General features: G+C 36.2%; 1 protein-coding gene across 21 annotated transcripts in view; it reads left to right on the forward strand.

The window, feature by feature from the left end:
* Positions 1-21,438, forward strand: part of AFDN (afadin, adherens junction formation factor) — a 112,888-nt gene that overhangs the window by 59,434 nt on the left and 32,016 nt on the right. For 14 of the 21 annotated variants that reach the window (XR_007374840.1, XM_048934976.1, XM_048934987.1 and 11 more), the window contains 10 exons: positions 194-255; positions 1,104-1,309; positions 5,103-5,123; positions 5,864-6,009; positions 7,403-7,497; positions 9,983-10,248; positions 10,748-10,891; positions 13,356-13,554; positions 14,045-14,148; positions 15,236-15,322. Coding sequence is in view for 20 of the 21 variants with exons in the window: in XM_048934976.1 (XP_048790933.1) it covers positions 194-255; positions 1,104-1,309; positions 5,103-5,123; positions 5,864-6,009; positions 7,403-7,497; positions 9,983-10,248; positions 10,748-10,891; positions 13,356-13,554; positions 14,045-14,148; positions 15,236-15,322 (1,330 nt within the window). In the remaining variant the exon portion in view is untranslated. The remainder of the gene's footprint in view (positions 1-193; positions 256-1,103; positions 1,310-5,102; positions 5,124-5,863; positions 6,010-7,402; positions 7,498-9,982; positions 10,249-10,747; positions 10,892-13,355; positions 13,555-14,044; positions 14,149-15,235; positions 15,323-21,438) is intronic. The other 7 variants (XM_048934979.1, XM_048934984.1, XM_048934983.1 and 4 more) reach the window with 1 other exon arrangement.

Raw genomic sequence — 21,438 nt, forward strand, 5'->3', positions numbered from 1 at the left:
ACAGTTCAGTTCTGTATTGTGATCTGTTGTGGGCAGAAATAGCTGCAATGATTCTAGAGGATAGGTAAAGAAAAGGAATGCTTTGGGGAAAGACGTTGTATCAGCATCAGTACCATTGTTGGGGAAATCTACTACAGTGGATTTAATATCACCCATGTGGATTGTTATATCAGTTTTTGTCTTCCTTCTGTAGATCTCAGGATACCCATGGACCAGAACTGATCCTACCTGCCAGTATTGAATTCAGGGAAAGCTGTGAGTAAACTGTGATACTATAAACACCTAGTTGTTGACACGTTTTCTTTTTGGAGTGTAATATTTCAGACAGTTTGAAAACTCAAATGTCATTTAAATAAACTTAAATAAATAAATTAAAAACTATTGAGCAAATGATGGTTTATCCACTAATGAAATTGATTTATTCGGGGAGGGTGAGGAGGTATTGATATTGAGGTGAGTTTGATACAACCGTAATTTCTAGTTGCATTTGCTATCTTTATATATTCACATTTCTTTGGGGTGTGATGAGGGGAAATTCTACCTCCTAAACTGTACATTGAGTTAATTCATTAATAAGGAGTGCTCCATGTCATGGATACTCAATTACATCATGGTCAAAATCCATGTTATATAAAATGTGGTGAAAGATCAAATTTTCATTTAGTACTGACACTTGTGTTGTCTTAATCTGCTCCCATTTCTGAGGTTTCAGATTTGGTAAAAAAAAAAAAAAAACACTGTATCAGAGACTGTCCAGACTTCACATATTTGAAACTAAGCAGACTTGTAAACAAAAAAGGAGAAATTTTAAGTGGAACCTTGAGTTTTCCTGCTTCCTTGAAGATACACATTTTCAACAAAGTAGAAAATAGTATTAAAATGTTTCCCAATGATCAGGCTTTCTAGCTTTGTGTCTATTATTGTGCTTAAGTAACTGCAGCATATAGTAGATGCTTAATTTAGAATTTCTATATTTTGTTCTCCTCTCCTTATTTTTTTCCTCAGAAACAAGAATATGCTCCAATACGAGTTATGATATTATTTAATTTTATCCCTGTCATTTGCCTTTATTAGCATGTTGTTCTTTTCCTCCTTCTCCACAGCTGAAGATGCCTTCTTATCTGCCATTATAAATTATACAAATAGCTCGACAGTTCATTTCAAACTGTCACCCACGTATGTTTTGTATATGACATGTCGGTATGTATTGTCAAGCCAGTACAGACCTGACATCACTCCCACTGAGCGTACTCACAAAGTTATTGCAATAGTCAACAAGATGGTGAATATGATGGAAGGAGTCATACAGGTGAGTTTCTTTGCAAAAATGTGTCAGGGGATTTAAATATGTTGCAGATTATTTGCTAACCTTAGTCTTTTTCTTAGGGTTTAACTGATCAGTGCAGTCAGACTGTACTGATTTCCCATGTGAACACTTGTTTTGTGTCAATGACTAATGTGAGTTGTAAGAAACTCCTGGGCAGTGTGGGAGGCTAGGGAGGGACCGTTACTCTGAAGATATGTTCTGTGGCAAGAAGTTGTTCTTCTGTTCTTTAGAAGATAAAAACTCTCGCTGTGAGCTCTTTTGAAATAAGTTGGATATACTTAGTGAAGAGTCGCGGGGTGTTTGCAGTGGTTGACATGTGAAATTAATGTATTAAAAAGAAGTGTAACTATTGAATTTTGATCTTGCTTTTACAACTTCTGTAACCACAAAAATGGTAATAAAGCTGGACTTCCTGAACCAATTGCCCTATAAAGAGAAATATAAGTTCTCAAATGTTCCAGTATCTTATTCATGGTATGTTGTTATTGCTATTCTATAGAAGAGTTTTATAAGGTCCAGAGGAAGTTCTGTTTTGTGTAGGAATACAGGATAAGATCCACTGGCTTGTAATGAAATTAGATGATAACCTGCATCATTGACATGTTGATAAAGTGTAGTAGTCATTTCCCAAAACAGCAATGTTATTTTCAGGTATCCTTTCTAATTAATTATTTGGATGTCTTTTTCTGCAGGCTTTCCTCATAGGAAAAATTGAAATACATTTTTGTATTACTAAAACACAAGTATTTGTGGCAAAAAAACAAAACTGCCATAGTCACCAATAGAAAACAAGAACTCTACTGTGCTAGCCCCTGTACAAGCATGACAAATGCATTAATCCTGCCGTAAGGAATTCATGAGGCAAATGTTAGACAAGAAGTTGATTTAAGGGAGAAGAGGAAAGTAAACATCAAAATAGTGGCCTGAAGGTCATAACAAAGCAGAACTGTTCAGCTTTTGTTCAGATTTTGGAAAGATTTAGTGGAGTTCTCAGAAGGGACAATGTTGTAATTAGATAGTTTTGTAAACAGTTGCAACTGGCACTCACATTTCACAAGTAAGGGTGGGAGAAAATGCCAGTGCTAAAGACAATTTATAGTAAGGAAAAAAAATAGCCTTTCATATACATTTTGAAGTTGATAAGAGGTTGAAAGGTGGTTAGAATATGAAATGAAGAACTAGTTGACTGCTTTGAGTTTTGATGTAATCATAAAATGAATAAAATTAAGATGGAATCAAGAGTTAATATCAGAATCACTCTGCTGTAGAAATTATCTACTTACGGAAGAGTGAATGCGTTATGTCAGAGGGTAGATTGTGGCTGTAGTTGAGAACATGAAATGCAAAGAGCTTGAACATAAGCAGTTTACTTGGAAGGATGGAAGGAAAACACTGAGGAGGTAGACTTCAAATATAATCTGGAAGTTACAGGACTGAATCAAAGAAAATGACTCAGTTTATGCAACTGGTATAAATTAGTAGCAGTGGCTCAAAAGATAAAGAGTGAAAGGGATATGGGGGTAGTGGGAAAATAAAGATGAAGTTCTGTGTTTTCTTTGTCTTCAACTAAAAATGGACAACTGCATAGCTGCTAGAAGATACTAGAGAGGCAAGCTCAAACATCGGTTTTCAAAAAAGAAAATAAAGCTAGAAAATGGAATAACTGTGAAAACAGTAATTTACAGTATTGAAAATGACTTCCCAAATCAAGTTGAGCCTTGTTGTTGCAAATGTTTTCTGTGTAATCCTGCTGATAGCATCCTGAAATTATTAAATGCAAGTGCCTGTCTGGTCTATCCATTCTGAAAAGCCATTTCTTCAGCCTTTCATCTCTGTAGCTGTAGTCTAATCTCCAACATGAAGTTTAGGGAAGACATCAATAAGGAAGGTGGCAGTGGAATTTGTGTTTTGTGAAAGTGGCTCTCTAGTTTAGAGAAATAAACTAAAGAGAGTTCTAGTTTGAAATGGAAGAAAATAGGATAAGCTCCTTCCAAATCCCACACTGAAGAAGCTGGTGACAGAGTGGCGGTGGGAAATGGGAAAGGACAAATGCACTGAAAGAGCAGAACATGAGTTCCTTAGCCTTCGTATTCACTGGAGACAATAAAATAAAAGTTTAATTGATTCTGATGCTTAAGCTGGGTGATCTTGAAGGTCTTTTCTGACCTAGGTGATTTTATCCTGTGACTGTAAAATTGACCAGGAAGAAGTTAGCATTTTGGCCCTACCTGTAGGATTATAAACAACACTAGCTAAGTTCTGTCATATTACTTCATCCAGGCTGTGGAATAAGTGTTTACATTGACTGGTTGTCACAGTTTAATAACTGTGTGATAACTTTCTATACCACAAATGTTTTTTTAATTTATCTTTGCTGTGAAGCATGCCTACACTGAAAGAGATCTGAGGGTGTAAAAGATGGAGAAGACAAATATGGGGCAAGGGTACAGAGGTGCCCAAAACAAAGCAGAAATAAAGGAAGAGTGCATAAAACCTTGTACTGTACTAGAAAAGTTTTGATGTTTGATTTTGTCTACCTTAGATCATAAGGAGACTTGGCAGCTTTCTGAAATAACTCAAGAAATCATCTGCAAACAAACTGATTTTGTGGCTTTCTGTAGTCTTGCATTAGCATATGTAAATAATATAGAAGACTTCACATGGCATAGGGTTAAAATTGGAAAGAGCTATGAAAAGACTCAGTGTTTCCAATAAAAATCATGGAATCGAAAATTCATAGAAGCAGTCCAATGCTGTGTATTCTGATTTTCAGATCGTTCTGTAGCATTTCTGATCCTCTGCAAATTTTAACATCTATTTTCAGAAGGAGCACATGCTTTCATTTGTTCTGAACCAGCCCATCTTCAGTCAGCTGAGAGCTCCTTGCTTTTATTGGAAAGAGGGAAGAAATAGAAAGGCAGTGGCTTTGTATTTATTTATGTACCTTAACTCATACTAAACTTGAAACAGTAACAGCAAATGACACCTCAGATATTTTACATCTAAGTTTGCTGTGATGCAGGTGGAGGAAGAGTGATAAAAGAAAGACAAAAGAATGAGGAGCTTAGTTTTAAATGATCAGATGGACATATCTGTTGTGGGTGTGTGGAGGGTTTTTTAAAAATTGTTTTGTTTACTCAGCTGAATGTAGCTTTCATACAAGTATGTAAGCAGCTTAGTGTGGTATTTAATTTGATTCTTTCTTTTGTTATTTAAAACACTGTTTTTGTTCCTTAATTGACAAGCCATGTTTTAATCTGTGTTTAGATGTTTTATGTTAAATGTGTTTTGTGTTTTTGTTTATTATTTGTTCGTAGGTTTTTTTGTATTTTCTGTTGTGTTTGTTGTTTTTTTTCTAGCGGGGATGTTGTGTCCCCATTTGTGTGTGTACATTGTCTTCATTGTGGCAGTGTGGGCAAGTAGCTCCCTGGCTCACTTACTTTTATAGCTAGTTACCCTGCTGCCTGTGGTGCTCTGAGTGTGGAATAGCCAACCAACTAGTCTGGGATGTCAACTAGTACAGGGCATTCCTTAAATTAATTATGATGTACAGGCACTGCAGCTCTTAGCTGTTGTGCTACTAGTCCCATTGAAGTAATTTCTTTTTTCAAAAGGGACTCAGTTGCATCATAGCTATTGATTAATGCGTCTGTGTGTAACTGTGAGCATAAGTGTTGTACCTTCATATTTAGTGTTTGATTTCTAAAGCTACCATGATTGTTCACAAGTTTCTTTCTTCTATTCTGTTTGATTTCCTTCGTCCGTTTTTCTCCAGGAGGTAGACCAGGTTGATCAGGTAGGATATATTGCTGGGAACTGATCCTAGCTATGTTGGCTTAGCTCAGTTTCTCATGCTGCTTCCATATCAAAATACAATACTCAAACAGCTGGACTTGAACGGTTCATAACACTCATTCAGCAACTGGAACATGCAGTACTAAAATCCTTTTTTGACTTTGCAACTTTTACGGCATTCCATAATTTCTGCTTAATGCACTTCAATGTGGATATGAAATGACCAAAGTTCTTTTTCTTCCCTTTATTTTCCTTTTTTGTTGTTTGTGGTTCCTATTCTTTGGATTTCATCTGAGGTTGCCTGGCCTGGCATTTGTGGTCGGGAGATGGTGAGATAGATCAGTACTTGATACTGTACCATCTGGTATCAAAACCAGTGAGTGCAGCATCAGGGTGGCAGGGGGCAATAGGGAGTACGTGCTTCAAAGCACACAGATTACCAGATACTGCACTGACTTAAGCTCTTCAGCACAATGTAACTAGATGCTTATTTCATGGCTTCATTGATACTGCTATTGGCAACTTAACAATTCTGTGTGTTCAGAGAACATGTTAAAATTAAACTTAACACTTACAACAACTGCAGTTCTGTATATAAACATTTTGCAAATATCTGGTATCTGAGGTATGTTTGGTGAAATGGGAAAAGGTACTGGTCTATCTTTTGGAGCCTTCTTAAATTGCTATGTTTCAGAAAAAAGCTATTTCTCTGTATTATTTCTTGCTTCTTTCTCCTTACAGAAACAGAAGAATATTGCTGGGGCACTTGCCTTTTGGATGGCAAATGCATCTGAATTACTGAATTTTGTAAAGCAAGACCGTGATCTTAGCCGAATCACTGTGGATGCTCAAGATGTTTTGGCACACTTGGTTCAAATGGCATTCAAGTAAGGCTGTTGTACTTCTGTTTCACTTAACAGTCTGTGTGTTAACATGACAGCTTTATTCCTTTGTTTTTTAGAAGAACATCACATTTTCCTCAAATTTTAGTTGTAGCAATAGCATATTTTCTGTATTGTTAAAATATCTGAGAACTTAGAGACCAGGCTTCAGTGTACAGTTATATTATCTTGTCGATCACTGGACTGTGCAAGGAGTTCCATCTGCATTACTTTCATGTGTTTCTTCATTAAAAGAATAAAAATCTGTTCGGATTTCCCGTTTTGGAAGGGGAATTTTGGTGGGTTTTGATTCTCATAACTGGCCCAAATAAGATGTTGAGAGGACAATCAATTTTAGTGCTAGGTTTCTGCAGATTCATATAGTACATGCTTTGTTTTTTTGTTAACATAACTTTAATCTCAGGGCATTTAGAGAACTGCTTAGTAATTTGTAGCTTTTTTTTTGTTTTCGTGCTAGTTAAAGAAATGTTGTTTAAATTTTTTTCATTTTTGCATAATTTAAGGTTTTTAGAGTGGTACAGGGAAAGATTAGTTATGCTGATTATAGCTAACCTATATAGACCAAAATATGGGCCTGTAATATAATGAACCTTACGCTCTTCGGAGCTTCTAATTATATTAAAAATCTACTCCCTTCATAATTTTCATAAATACCAATTTGGACAATGTTTTTCATAAAAACAGCATAGAGAGAGGTGTAGGCTTGGGATAAAATCAGCCTAGGCTAGTCAGCTTAAATAATTACAGTGCTGAAATTAATGTTTAGAGAATTGTAGAATCACAGAGTTTGACAAGGACCTGTGGAGGTGATCTGGTTCAACTCCCTGCTCAAGCAGAGCCAACTGGAGCTCTGGACAAAATCCAGAAGGCTTAGTGTACCATGGATGGCTTATACACATCCTTTTGCTCTTATAGGATGTCTGTTTTAGATGCAGTCTTTTAATGAAAGTGATGCAATTGCTGCAAGCTCCAGATTGTTGAGCAGTCTGTTTCATTTGTGATGTTTTATGCTGTTCCTTAGTACCTTTTGGAAGAATAAGTAGAAGTTGTCAGTGTGTTTTACAATGGATTATGTATTGTTAGTAATATCGCAATCTGAATATGTATGTTTTCTTGGAAAAACAGAATTCTTATTAATTAGTACCTTGTTTAATTCCTATTGTTTATCATTATTGTTACTCTTAGAAATATATCTAAACACTTCAGATATTTTGACTGGTCTTTCTATGCCCTTTTATCATTGCTTGGATCATTATTGTCACATAAAACCGATCTCAGAAATCTTGTAATTTTCCTGAGCTCTCTTGAGAAGCATTCATAATAAAAATGTAGAAGATTTTAATTTTTTTTCTTTTTTTTGTTTTCCCCTCCCTTCCAGGTACCTAGTTCACTGTCTGCAGTCAGAGCTTAATAACTACATGCCAGCATTTCTTGATGATCCAGAGGAAAATAATCCACAGAGGCCTAAAATAGGTTAGACCACTTAATCTCTTATGTATTCTAAACCATACAATTAATGAGTAATAAATAGAATGCTTCTTACTATGATAAGATATATACATGTTGCCCTAACCCTTGAGAGTTACTTGAATCAATTTGTTATGGATGTGGATAAGAAAGGACAGTAGTGGCATATGAATGGTCTGTACTGGTTTTTAAAATCACAGAGTAATTTAGGTTATAGGGAAACTTCTGGATGTCATTTAATCCTCATTTAATCCAACCTCTCTTGCTCAAGACAGATTCAACTGGATCATGTTTTTCAGAGTATTGTGCAGTTTAGTTTTTTTAATCTACACTCCAGGATAGAGATTTCACAGCATTTCTGAGCAATCTCTTCTGACATTTGTCCTCCTTCGTAGTGAAAATACTTTTCCCTCATGTAGTTGGCATTTCTAGAGTTCCAATTTTTGTTTGTCACATGTCGTTCTGTGTTATCACTGTGCATCTTTAACAGGTACCTGTTTCTGAACCCTCCCATTAGACAAATGAAGACAGCAGTAAGCTCTGTTCTTTACCTGCTCTTTCCTCAGAGCGAACCAAATCTAATTCTTTCTTCCTCATATATGCCTATTCCTCCAGCCCCGTAATTATCTTGGTGTCTCTGCTGAGTTTGCTCCATTAAATCAGTATAGACAGTCTTAAACTGGATGCTCTCCTCCAGTGCAGATGCTGAGTGGATAGAAAGGATCACTTCCCTCTCTTCTGATGGCTGTGCTGCTAACTTAACAGATTAATATGTAACTGGTCACCTTTTAGGTGGTTTCATGCAGTTCTGATTTCTATACAGGTACACCCAGCCTATATTATTGCACAGTTGTACTTTTGCAGAAGCACAACTTGGAGTTGCCCTTGAGTTCCATGAAGTTCCTGTCAGCCCATTACTCCAGGCTGTTGAGGTTCTTCTGAAAAATAACCTTCATTAATGACTTGGGGATTCTAATACACTGAAGTCATTAAAAAGTATCAGTCCCAGCATCAGTCCATGAGGGAAGTTACTTAATATTTGATTACAAATTGTACTTTATATCCACAAATCCACCATGTCATCTGCTGCTTATCTGGTCTTATCTCAATGATTTTACTATTAGGATGATGTGGAAGAATCTGGCAAATGGTTGGCTGAGGTACAAGAGAGCATACACTGCTGTTACCTTTCTAGTACTCTTACTGTAGAAGGCAGTGAGGCTGGTTACACACAAATTGCCTTTGGTAAATCGGTGCTACCTCTTCCCAAACCTTATATGTTTTCAAAGTGGCTTGTGGAAAAATTTACCCTATAACCTTCCCAGGGAGGGTTAAGCTGACTGGCCTTGTAGATCCCCAATCTTATTCTTGCCCTTCTTGAAAATGGCAAGTCAGTGCCTCTTTCTTGTGATCAGAATCCTCCACCCTTGTAACAGTACTTTGAAAATTATAGTTTTGTGATAATATCAGCCAGATTCCCTAACCATTTAAGATATGACTTGTAGATTACTGTTAAGTCCAGCAGGTAAAGATGTCCCCTTGTTTGGTCATCTTCTACTGTTACGTCCACTGCCTCTGCTGCAAAGCACAGGGTCCTTACTAGTGAGAACTAAACAGCAACAACAATATAAATTGAGTGCTCAGCATTTTTTGTTGTTTTAGAATAAAAAAAAGAAATCCTCTGTACTAGATACTTGGCTCCTCTTAGCAGTAAACTCATGTTTTTCTTAACTTTCCATAGCTAGTGGACTAAATAGCAACATCCTTTGCTGTTAGTTTCAATATTGGCAGGTATTTGGCTTTTTAAATGCCATACTTGCAGTGCCTCTATACTGCTGTCAAGCAGCCCATCCCCATTTCCACCTTTCTATACCTTTCAGTTGGGAATTCCTTGTTTTCTGCTGTGTTTGTTTGACTTCTCCACACCAGAATTGACTGTTCTCGTGCTTTGTATCTAAAATGTCAGCCAGCTATCTTGGGCACTTTTGCCCTCTAGGGCAGACTCTCATACCCGAACAAGCCAGGCTGAATAAATGAATCAAAGTATGCTTCCTGAAGTCCAGGACTGTAATTCTACCAGTTATATTGCTTCTCTCAAGATGTACATCTTAGGGACACTGCTTCAAAGTCAAAGCTGTCTTCACCTTTCACATTTCCAGCCTCTTTCCACTTTGTGAGTAAGAGGTCCAGCAGAGCACTTTGTAGCTAGTGTATTGTTCACTTGCCTTACTTATTTTTGTTCCAGAAGTATATAATCTATATAATAGATGTATTCCAACTTTGAGTTGAATGTTGCTCTATCTTGTAAAACTTTTAAGATATATTTGAAGCAATAAATTTATTTCTGAAAGCGTTTATGACTTAAATTCACGCAGATTCTACTTAGCATTCACTGACCTGAACAGAGTATCCATATGTGTTAGTATTTACAGCCTGGGTAGCATTTACCTCGCAGTATGTGAATGTGATTTGCTTTGTTCTGTCTCTGTAGATGATGTGCTGCACACATTGACTGGAGCTATGTCCTTGTTGCGACGATGTAGAGTGAATGCTGCACTGACTATACAGCTCTTCTCCCAGTTGTTTCATTTTATCAACATGTGGCTTTTTAACAGACTAGTTACGGCCCCAGATTCAGGGTTATGTTCCCATTATTGGGGAGCTATTGTTCGCCAGCAGTTGGGTCATATTGAGGCCTGGGCAGAAAAACAGGGTTTAGAATTGGCTGCTGATTGCCACTTAAGCAGAATAGTGCAGGTAAGTGTATTTTTTTTTATTGATACTTCCTACTTAATTCTATTTTTGGAGAGCATGTTTATATTCCTGGTGAACAGCATGTGGGCAAATGTAGTTTGTAGGAATTTATTCTCTATATCTGTAAAGATATAAAACATGTTTTCAGTACCATTGGTATTAAAATGTTCAAGTGAACTTTATATAATTCTTACTTAAATGAAAGTCATTATTTTAGCCAACATGCTGTTCAATTTCTGTATATAACACTGAGCTTATGACCATGCTAAAAAGAGATAAGAATAGTACCAGAATAATAACCTAATTTGTGATAGGTTTAGTGTTCATATGTCTCACAGATGCAGGTGCTTTGTTTTTGTTATTGATTTATTGTTTGGTACGGGTGTATTTATACTGCTTTTGTAGCATATCTGTCTTCTCACTTTGTTTTCTCACTTTAGTAAAGAAATTTCACAAGCAAGGTTTCATTCTAATTTAAATTTGGCTTTATTTTTCCTCTCAGGCAACCACATTGCTCACCATGGACAAGTACTCACATGCTGATGTTCCAAATATTAACAGCACTTGCTTTAAGTTGAATTCTCTACAGCTACAAGCTTTGTTGCAGAATTACCACTGTGCTCCAGATGAACCACTTATACCAACAGTAAGTCTTGTCTGGCAGTTGCTGTGCTGTTTGACATAGCTCAGGAACATAGACTTAAAATGAAAACTGCAGCTAAAAATAAGTATCTTATTGTAGATTGATTTGCAGTAGTTACCTGAAGAGCCAGAGTAGTTTTCTCTTCATACAATAAGCAGTATTGGTGGTAGCAGCTCCTTGTTGACACCAACGTTGTATGTACTTCACTTAAATCTAAGTAGGATATTACCAAAAGTTCTCATACACCAAATTGGAAGGTAAGGTAACATGGTACATCTTGAGCAAATTCAGAAAGGTATCACTGTACTTTACAGAGGTAAGGTAGTAGAGGAGAGGTGCATTGAAGCTCTAAGCTGAATTCTTTCTCTATGTAGATTATTTTTCCATTACTATGAATACATCTATTTATTAAATCAAAGGTACTAAAATGTACTCTAAAGGTCTTAAGTTTACTTACAACCTGAGTGCAGTTGATTTTTATTTTTTTTTTTTAAATATTGGTTATCAGTCAAGAAAATCTTTAGCTGAAGAGTATATCATATATTTCCAGTTTACAGATAGGTAGAATTCCACATTTTATTATTATTTTTCTGTAGGGACCTCCGAAGATTTATAGTGCTAAATATTACAGATTATCTTTGTGTCAGAAGGAGGATTTACAGTATGGCTAGTTTTTCCTGTTGTGATCAAGTGCTATGTGGGACTCCTTGCTATGAAAGAGACATGTACATTCGAACTCTAACTTGCTTCTGTCAAATCTGAAAAGTTTCAAGACTTTGAATTTTTCAGAGGAATACAAATGTATTTACATTTACATAGTTTTCAGTTTGATGTAATTATTTTAGAAGTTAGTACCTTTTATGCTTCTTGAAGAGCACTTCCTAAAGACATACTGGATTTATTTGACTTACTCCTTGCGGCTTGCTGAAACTGAACTTTTGAATGAGAACGCATGAGTTTGTCTTGAGTGTGTGCTACATTGTGCCCAAGTCATAAAATTGTTATACTGGACTTACAGGTTCAGAGTGGCACTTCAGTGTAACTGGGTTGAGGTTAAGACCAAATTGTTCAGATGGTCTTGGGAGCCAAACAAGCTGAAGAAACAAACTGAAAGTCACACCCGAGTCTTTGATAAAGCTATTAGTTTGGTAATTTATGTGTATTACCTGTAGCAGATTTCAGATAAATGAATTGTAGTAGTTACATCTTGGTGCTAGGAAAATCACACGTCTGTGGGAGTTCTGTTCCAGAAGGAATGCTGCTAGTTAGAAGTTAAGATGCTTTTAGGTACTGATTCTTCCAGCTCAGTCAGCTATGGGTAATTTCTTGGTTCCTAAGGCAGACTGTGCAACTTTGAAGACACTGAATGTTGAGAATAATGAGTAAGATCTTTTCTACAGTTTCCCATAATATTATTATTTTTTTTTTCACAAACTCGTAGCACAAATTTAACGAGTGAAAACTTTCACATTAAAACTTTTCTTTACCAGCATATGATGGTTAAAGTAGCAGGAAAAAAAATGGAGGAGCTGCTTAGAGAGAGAGATGAAAAGGCTTCTAGCTCTCGTGCACTCTTCTGGATGAATAGAAGAATACAGAAACACAGCATGTTGCTTGGACTTCTGCTTCTTGGGAACTTGTTAGGAGTTTGATTTTTGTTAACCTGTGAATTAATTTTATCTATGCGTGCAATCTAGTAATAGATACCCTGTTGAAATCTTATGGACCTTTTGAAAATGTGGAAGGGAGCACACTGTGCACTATATGCTGCCATAGTAGCTACATTTTGAAAAGCATACCAGTTGCACAGACATTTCTGTGATAGTAAGCAGAATAGCTGAGCATGAAATGTAAAGCCTGCCATTCTTTGCTGCACCATGAGTGATTCTGCTTTGTTTGTGATAGTTTAAAACCAGATAACTATCTTACAGGGTCCTTTATGTTGCACTGAGCGCACAGTAAATATAAAATTAAAGACTTTTTTTTATAAGTTTTCCAAACTAGGGAACTTTACATGCCATTGGTCCTTTGTGTGCATCTGTGTCCTAATGGAGCAGTAAATCTTGGTATACAAGAGTTGTATGTTTTTTTATTTAGTTTTACAGTGCAAACTCAAAAAATTCTCAAAAATTTAAGGTTGCCTGTGATTTCAGCTTACCATCTGCACATGCATATTCTGTACTACATGCTTTTCAAATGCACTTCTCATATCAAGTAAAAACATCTACCACGTGATTTGAAAGAGTTGGAGTAAAAACAGACGCTGTTGAGTTTTACTCTCTAACTGCACTTAACAAATAATGCAGTGCAGCATCCATTGTGTACAAAATGGAACCAAAGAACTTTTATATCTCAATCAATTTCTCAAAATATCTTGTTGAAATCCCAGTATTTTTTACCTGTTAATTTTTTTCCTTAATGAAAATTATTGTTTTATAGTAACAGTGTCTTTCTACCTCCTATCTAGGAACTGATAGAGAATGTAGTAACTGTTGCAGAAAATACGGCTGACGAACTCGCTCGCAGTGATGGCAGAGAAGTCCAATTGGAAGAGGATCCTGACTTACAACTCCCTTTTCTTTTACCAGAAGATGGCTATTCCTGTGATGTTGTCAGAAATGTTCCAAGTGGTTTACAAGAATTTTTGGATCCCCTCTGTCAGAGAGGTTAGTTCTGTTGCTTTACAGTAAGTTCTAGAAATTGTTCAGTAAACAAACCCCACTTTTAATGACAGAATTGCAGTGAGGTTAAGTTTAATCTTTGCCAAATATAGCCTGGCACAAGTTAGCTAGACTCCACAAAGCAGATTTCCATGGTGCTGTCATATTCTGAGTGCCGGTTGCTTGTATTCTGAAATGTGAAATTCTTGATGTTTCACATCTCTTGAGTTTGGATGGTACATGCAGTTCTTTCTGGGAGCTCTTAGTGTTTTCAGATAAGTTCACGTTCCTAAGAAGCAGCAGCTATGGAAGTATAGGATTTTGTAGATATAGTAAAATTGCAGTGGAGCACATAATTGTATTTAAGTTGCAAGATTAAACATACTTAGAAAAAGATAAATACTTCCATTAATTATTTCCTGGTGTCAGGCTGTTTGATCTGAATTAATCTGTTGACCAAATACCATGGCTATGCTGACGTTACTTTCTCCTTTAGGTTTTTGTAGGTTAATACCTCATACACGGTCACCAGGCACGTGGACAATATACTTTGAAGGTGCAGACTATGAAAGTCACCTGTCACATGAGAATGCTGAGCTAGTAAGTATTAATTAAGGGAATAATGATGAAAACTGAGTAGTGATTTCTTGGCACGCCATTGTGCTATGCATAAAGAGTTTTAATCCTTATTAGGAGGATCAGGCTTCATTATTAACATGTAGTTCATGAGTGATCTGGTGAATTTAAGGAACTATTTGCAGCTGTTTGTAGCTCGGTGTTTTCCTAGGCTTTTGCATTATGAAATTCTCATATAATAATCTGTTTGTGATGTCCCCTCACCCTGGCAGTAAACAGTGAAGAAAATCCTTTTAAACAATGGCAAAAGTGTATATGGACATGTATGCGTAAATAATTGTTAATGTAAGCGAAGTTGCAGGCTGCTTTATTTTATGCAGACAGTTAGCAAATAAATTCTTAATAATCAGCAATCTAGAACTTGCTTCTCCTATGTTTTCAGTGGAAAAAAGAATTCCTTAGTTTTCCTTTTTATTATAGTTGCTAAAAAAAAAAAAGACTTCAAAGCTTCATTTCCTCTGTCCAGAACACATTTGTTAGATGACTAAGCAATATTGAGTTTTATTTCACTTTGAGCTTTCAGAAATGACAATTTTTGAAACCTGCAAGTCTCTACCTCTACCTTTTGAAATTAATAATCTTTACCTTTTGAAATTAACCTTTTAATGTATTTGTAAAATTAACTTCCAGATGTAGTATTAAAAACTGACCATCCTTCTCTGCTGAGTCTGAACTTCAGTTTTCATTACAAGTTGCTGTGGTTTCATAGATGTTACATTTTTGTGTTAACATATAAAATTGTGAATCCTAACTGAATTAGAGAAGGCGATGCAATGCGCAGATTGTGTAACTGTGGCAGTACTCGTAACACAGGTCTAATATTTGATAAGAACACAGGTGTAATGTTTGAATACTTTATGGTGTGAATTTGTATTAAACATTACGAGACTTTACCTCGAAAGTGAAATTCCAGGAATATTTATCTCCGGTGAGATTTAGAGATCTTCTGTTGCTCTAACAGCTTCAATTTTGATGGTAGATTAGCTGTTTTGCAAAATAATTTACTTAGCCTGACATGAACTCTCTTGTTTCATATTTTCTTGTTTGATAGGCTCAGCCTTTGAGGAAAGAACCTGAGATTATAACTGTAACACTAAAAAAACAAAATGGAATGGGCCTCAGCATTGTTGCTGCCAAGGTATGGAAGTTGGTTTGCTTAAGTGTTATGGAAAGAACACTTTTTAATAAACCCAAATATTAATGGAAAATATTAATGGAAAAATCTGTTTTCCTTGAGTTTGTCATGTACATCATATTGATCGTAATTTTATTCTGGCTGGGGAATGTTTCTGTAAATCAAACAGACATAACAATAGAAGAGAAAGCATTATGTGGATGCAGTTATTATAACATTTAAAGCTCTACTACAAGTTTTTTGCAGCGTTTTTCAGAGCTAGAAATTGGCAGAGATATTGAAGGGAATGAATAAGTAAGCTTATCAAGCACTTCTGCTGAAAATAGCTGAAGTATCAAGGAACGAAAACAAGTAAATAGTGTGTGGCAGTTTTTGTATTAGATAAATGGATAAAAATGTTTATATACATTAAGGTTCACGTACTTTCTGCTTATCTTTTGCACAGTATGCGGCTGCGTGTATGACATAAGTTTTGCTCCTTTGTAGTAGTGTCTGCTGCTCCTGCTGTTGGTGATATATGGAATGTACATGCAACTCTAGCCACCAGGTGGAGGACTCCACCAGTTGGCTGACTTTTCTTTATTAAGTGGGTCATACAGCAAGCAAAATCACAAAGTTTTGAATTTGTTATGAATTATGTAACTGTGATATCCAAAAGTCCCTGTTGTAATGATGTGTTGTACAACAGATAGAACAAGTTTTTCATAACGTCTCTGTGCAATCTAGTACAAGAAACTTTTCGGAATGATCTGTTCTTCCTTGTCATAGAGTGTATGGGTTGAATATATAATTGTTTACTGCTTTGAGGTTATTTCACATAGTTATTCACTTGTACGCAGCGCTTTTTTTTCTTTTTTTGAGCAACTTTGCTCATTTCATGGTCTGTTCTTGAGACTGTAACCTTGTGTGGTATCAGCTTTTAAAGCCTTAACTCCTGACATCTGTGGAGAACTGCCATGTGCTGTTGGTATATTCTGCAAACTATTGGCAGTTATTGAGGAAGCTACTCAGGACCTGATGAATGCAAGTCAGTAGTCTGCTCCTGTTTTTGTGGTGTGGGTTAATAATACATGAAGAAGATTCTGGATCTCAAGATATATGAACTTAATCTCCATCAGACTTCTGTCTGGTATTTGCATTGCTGTTAAGTAGTATAAAATATGCAGTGAATTTTTTTTTTTTTTTTTTCCTTTTACATTGTGGTACATATCTTCTGATACAGAGAGAAGCAGGATGTAAAAGGTGTGGAAAATTTGCCATTTTCTCTGGCACTGTCTGTCTTATCCCATACATTGCTTTAACAACTGATGCCTCCATTAACAGTATGTAATGGTGCTACTGGTCAGTATTTAAGCTGTTTTGAAATGTAGGTGGTGGATTTTTTTTGTTTTATTACAAGTTATTTAACAGATTTCACATTACTCCATGTCCTCATGGGTGATGAAAGCAGTGCTTTCCGTCTTCACCACGTACAGCTGCAGAAACATCTGGTGGTTCAGTCAGTGATTGCATGTCATCTTGCTGCAGTATGCATGCCACACTAATGGGATTTTGATTTTAGAAAGGTCTAAAATAAATAAGCAGGAGGCAGATCTTGAATAGAATTGAAATTTTCATTTAATTTTAATACATCAGGACATTGGTAGAAAAAATTGTTTTGCACTGTGTTTGAAATAAGTTGCACTGGTAATTAAATAAGTTAATTTTCAAGAGGGGGTACAGTACTTATTATTATAAGTAATAGAATGTTTTTCCTATAATAGACTTAATACAGCACACTAGAGAAGAATAAACAGGCATCAGTTATTTTCAACCTTGAATGAATGATGCTGAGAAGATGGTAATAATGAGGGGATATTTTTTTTCTAGCGTTATGTTGTTGACATTTATTAATAATTATTCTGACACATCTCAAGGGATGTGTCTCTTACTAGCATAAAAATGAAAATTTTCATTTTCTCCTTTGCTGAGGCAAGAAGTCCAATGTATTATTTGTTGAAATGTTCTAAACTTCAAAAGAGTGCAATACATGAAAAGGGAGGGAGAGGGAAATGAGGATAGAGTTGGGTTTATGTAATAGTAAAAGGTTGGCTGTCAGGTGTTCATATGAAGAAATGAAAACTCGTACTCAATTTTTAGAAATACTCAGTTACTGCTGCCATGCACAGGATCCCAGTTTGTCTGTAGACCCAATTACACTTGTTTAAATCCTGGTTTCCTGACTGCTTCAGAACTGCTGTAATAAAAGAGAATGCAGTGGTTGGTCAATAGGTGGCACTGCCCCAAAGAGTGAAGTTCAACTCTGAAGCTTGCTTAATAAAACAGTTGTTTTTCTCCTGGGATGTGACAAAATAGTTGCTGTCAGTACCACGCTGTGAGAAAGCTTTATGTGTCGTTGCTGACCTGCGTGTGGTGCCTTAATGGACTCCTGGTACATGTCTTTGGCTTTGTACAGAGCTGGTTGAAATGTGGGTGGCTGGTATTATAGAAATGGATGAAAAATTGTCAGGTATAAAGGAAAATAATTTCTACCAGCTGTTGTCCCTGTGGACAGCAGGACCTTGTGTGGTAATCTGCTCATCTTTGCGGAAACATCTGATTCATGATTTGATATTTTGGGGGGATTTTTTTATTAGTTTGCAGAGGTTACTGAGTCTGTACTAATTCAGAGTTTCTAAAAGAGGAAGTTGCATGCTATACCTTATATATTCTATATAATATACCCCTATGCCCCTCTCACACTGAATGTTTTTAATTACCAAGTGACCGTCACTGCTTTTTGGCAGCAATCTGAAAAGGTCATTTACATTTAAGCAGAGAAGGGACACAAGGTGCACTGGAATGCATATTCTTAGGATAGAAGGTTTCAGTTTGTGATACCAGCAGATTGCAAACACGTTAGTGTTAATGTGAATACAAGAACAAGGAAGGTGAGTCAAGGAATACAGAGTGTTTGGAACCCTGTTTTTGATCCTTCTTCTGCCTAGTGACAGGTAGAATAGAGAGGTGCTTTACTTCTCCTTCACAGCTGTCTTTATTTTATTCAATGAGAAGTTTCACAGCCTGCCAGGAATGCCAGAAAGAGCATGATTGCTGTGCATCAGCTTGTTCACTGTGCTGTAAGAGTGTTTTCTGAGGCAGGACAGCCCTTTTGAGCAACCACACAGCAAGCATATATGCTGTATGCATACGTACCAGATAAAACAAGTCTAGTTATGAAACAAATGTTAAGTGCCAGAGCACTGTAAACAGCGTTGTGTGTGGTTGCCTTTTTGTTTAAGTTGGAAAAATACTTTACAACATTTCTTACACTGAATGCTTTATATGCCATTTTTTGGTGTGCGTGTGAAGTTGCATAACCTCACATGTTAAGCGACCTGAAATGTTAACTTCTCTTTCTTCCCTTTGGTAGGTGTTGCATGTTTTCTTATAGTAATACTCCTGTAGGATTATTAACAGTAGCTTTCGTAATCAGAATATGGAAATCTAGTTGGTAGGAGGGGTCGGGCATGGGGAAAAGTATTGCTTTTTGAGGTTGTGTGCACAATTCGGTTGCTCTAACCCTGAAAGATGTTTTGATGTTAAAAGCTGCCTGACTCCCGACCACACTGCGGTTAACCTTTTATGAAATCCAGATGATTTGGAAGCAGAGTGTGCATGCAGTTTACTTTAAAAATATATCGCTTTTTGGAGGCTTTTGCATGTGACTTCTTAGCCATCTGTGGGCCAGCACATTACTTCCTGTTTAATTTGGAGATTTTTTTTGTCTTTTCTACAAAAGGGCTGCCTTTTTGTTTTTCTAGCAGTTTTCAAAGTTTAATAAAGCTTCTAAAGTAAATGAAAGTCAGAACGGCATAACTGATTACGTAAGAGTCTGAATATTGTATTGGTTATAGCTGGTGTTGATAAATGCTGTACTGTGTCATAGCATCCAGCGCGGAGTTATCTTGATGGGTATCTTGGAAAATCCAGCAGACTAGAGCGGTGTTTGCTGTAGAGGGCTGAAAGAGAAGTGGAGAATTGTTTTTCTTTTCTTTCAAGGATCTGTAGTCCCCGAGATCAAAATGTGGTTTTCTGTTGTTGGAAGAACAGAATCCGTGGTAAGTCTGTTCAGGTTTCTGTTGGGACTGTCTTTCTCTTAAGTTTTAAATGCTGTCCTTGTACTTCTTCCTGCTCTCTTGCTTGTTTAAACCTGCCAGTAGTTATTTGCTCGTGTAGCAACAATGTAATGTAGCATGCCGTTAAATAGTCGGATGTTAATACCTGATTTTCCAAAACGTAGAAGAAAAAGGCTTAACTAATCTTAAGCTTTTTCTTGATATACACTTCTCAAATGTGTGGACGTGACTATTAATATTTAAAGTTTCAGGTGTGTTAATTACTGTTTTACTGTAGAGGAGCATGAATAGCATGACTTTTGTGATATGTTTACTTGTCATATTAGTTGGCTTTAATCCAGATTCCTCTAAAAGCCTCTTTTCCACTTAAAAGTCTTACCTGGAAAAACTGAAATTGACAACCTAAACGGTACATGTAAGATTTGAATACTTTGTAGACCCTTCGGAAAAGACCAGAACATGCAAAGGCATTCACAGAGTAGAGGCATGTAGATTCTGTTCAGACTGCGACTGTATAAGAGGATTCCAGCATTCTGCAAGTGATACAGCAGATTTTGGTGATGAATCTTCTCATGCTGGTTATATTCATTAATAGTTTTTAAAAATATACAGCATATTACTACCTCTTAGTCTCATAATTCATTAGTAGAGTAGAAAAAGTTACCTTAAAAATGTGTATGCACCTTAAGGTATGTATGCATGTGTATGTCCTTAGGGATACAGATCAGAGCGTATTTTCTAGATATTTTTAAAAGATAGTAAGATAAGATATTTTAATAGCGCCTACTGAAATAGGATAAGAGAGAGCTTCTTTTTATTAGAAGCATTTTGAACACAGAATGGAACAGTTCATCAATAGACTGGGGAAGGAGTTTACTTTTTCTTTTTCCTGAGCAGTTGTGTGGCCTCTTAATTGTAAATAATTGGTATTATTTGGCAATCTTCTTTGTTCGTCAGAGTTAATAAAGTCACTGTAAGGAGTTAATAAAGTCACTGTAAGTTGCCTTATTTTCTAAAGAGCTGCTCATCATTTTAGATTTAGCGATCTGAAGCATTAATTTTAAGGAGGGTTTCGAACTACCAGGAATATCAACGTCCGTATGAAATTGTCCTGAAAGTTTGTTCTACATATGTTTAGGAAGTGATATATGTAGGAATAACAGAAGTCTAAAATCTTATTTTAGCTATATATAATAGTGATAACATAGGACGTACATTTGATTCCCTTCACTGAGTTTGCAAGTACAGGCAGCTGACTTTTTTTTTTTCCCAGCTGTTTCTTAGCTCTTTACTCTTGTTTCAGATCGTAAGACACAATTTCAGACACTTCAGTATTTCCTTGTAATGGCCTTCTCATGTCTGTACATTCTAAATGCTTCAGGAAAATCTTCAACTTCTTCTTCCAATGTGAATTAATTGAAATGCTTGAGTAGGAAGTTTTTTTTTAATGTTAGATACTAATTCACACCAGCAGTCTGAATGATTGATGTTGCCTTAACAGACTTCTTAAGAAGATCTTAAAGTAAAAATGTATTATTTAATTGACATTCCCACCACAGATTTCTTGGTCCCATGGGAGTAAGAAAGTATATTAGCTGCCAATTTAGTCTTTATAATGAACGAATAAGCAGCTAGGTATTAGTAAGTTACATCTTTCTTCTCGATTCATATCTTCAAGAAGGATTTTTTGGTTCAATTTTTGATATACGATAGGAGTTCCATAAAATAATGCTGATGTTTTCATATGCTGTGTACAAACTAAAGCTTTTGCCAGCACTACAGGACTTTTCTTCTCACTAGCTAAGGCCACAGCTCAGCTCAAGTACTTTTGTTTACTTGCATATATTTATATTAATATTGCAAATAGATAACATAGCTATTTACACTTCATGTCTTTTGGAACAAGGTGTTTGTGTGTGTTGGTGTTTTTATTCTGTTCTTGCTGTTTTCTTCTGTTTTTAATTTAAATGGATGTGCCAATTTCTCCATGTATTAATACCT

Source organism: Lagopus muta, chromosome 2 (genome assembly GCF_023343835.1).
Source record: "Lagopus muta isolate bLagMut1 chromosome 2, bLagMut1 primary, whole genome shotgun sequence".
In the NCBI taxonomy this organism is placed as follows: Eukaryota; Metazoa; Chordata; class Aves; order Galliformes; family Phasianidae; genus Lagopus; species Lagopus muta.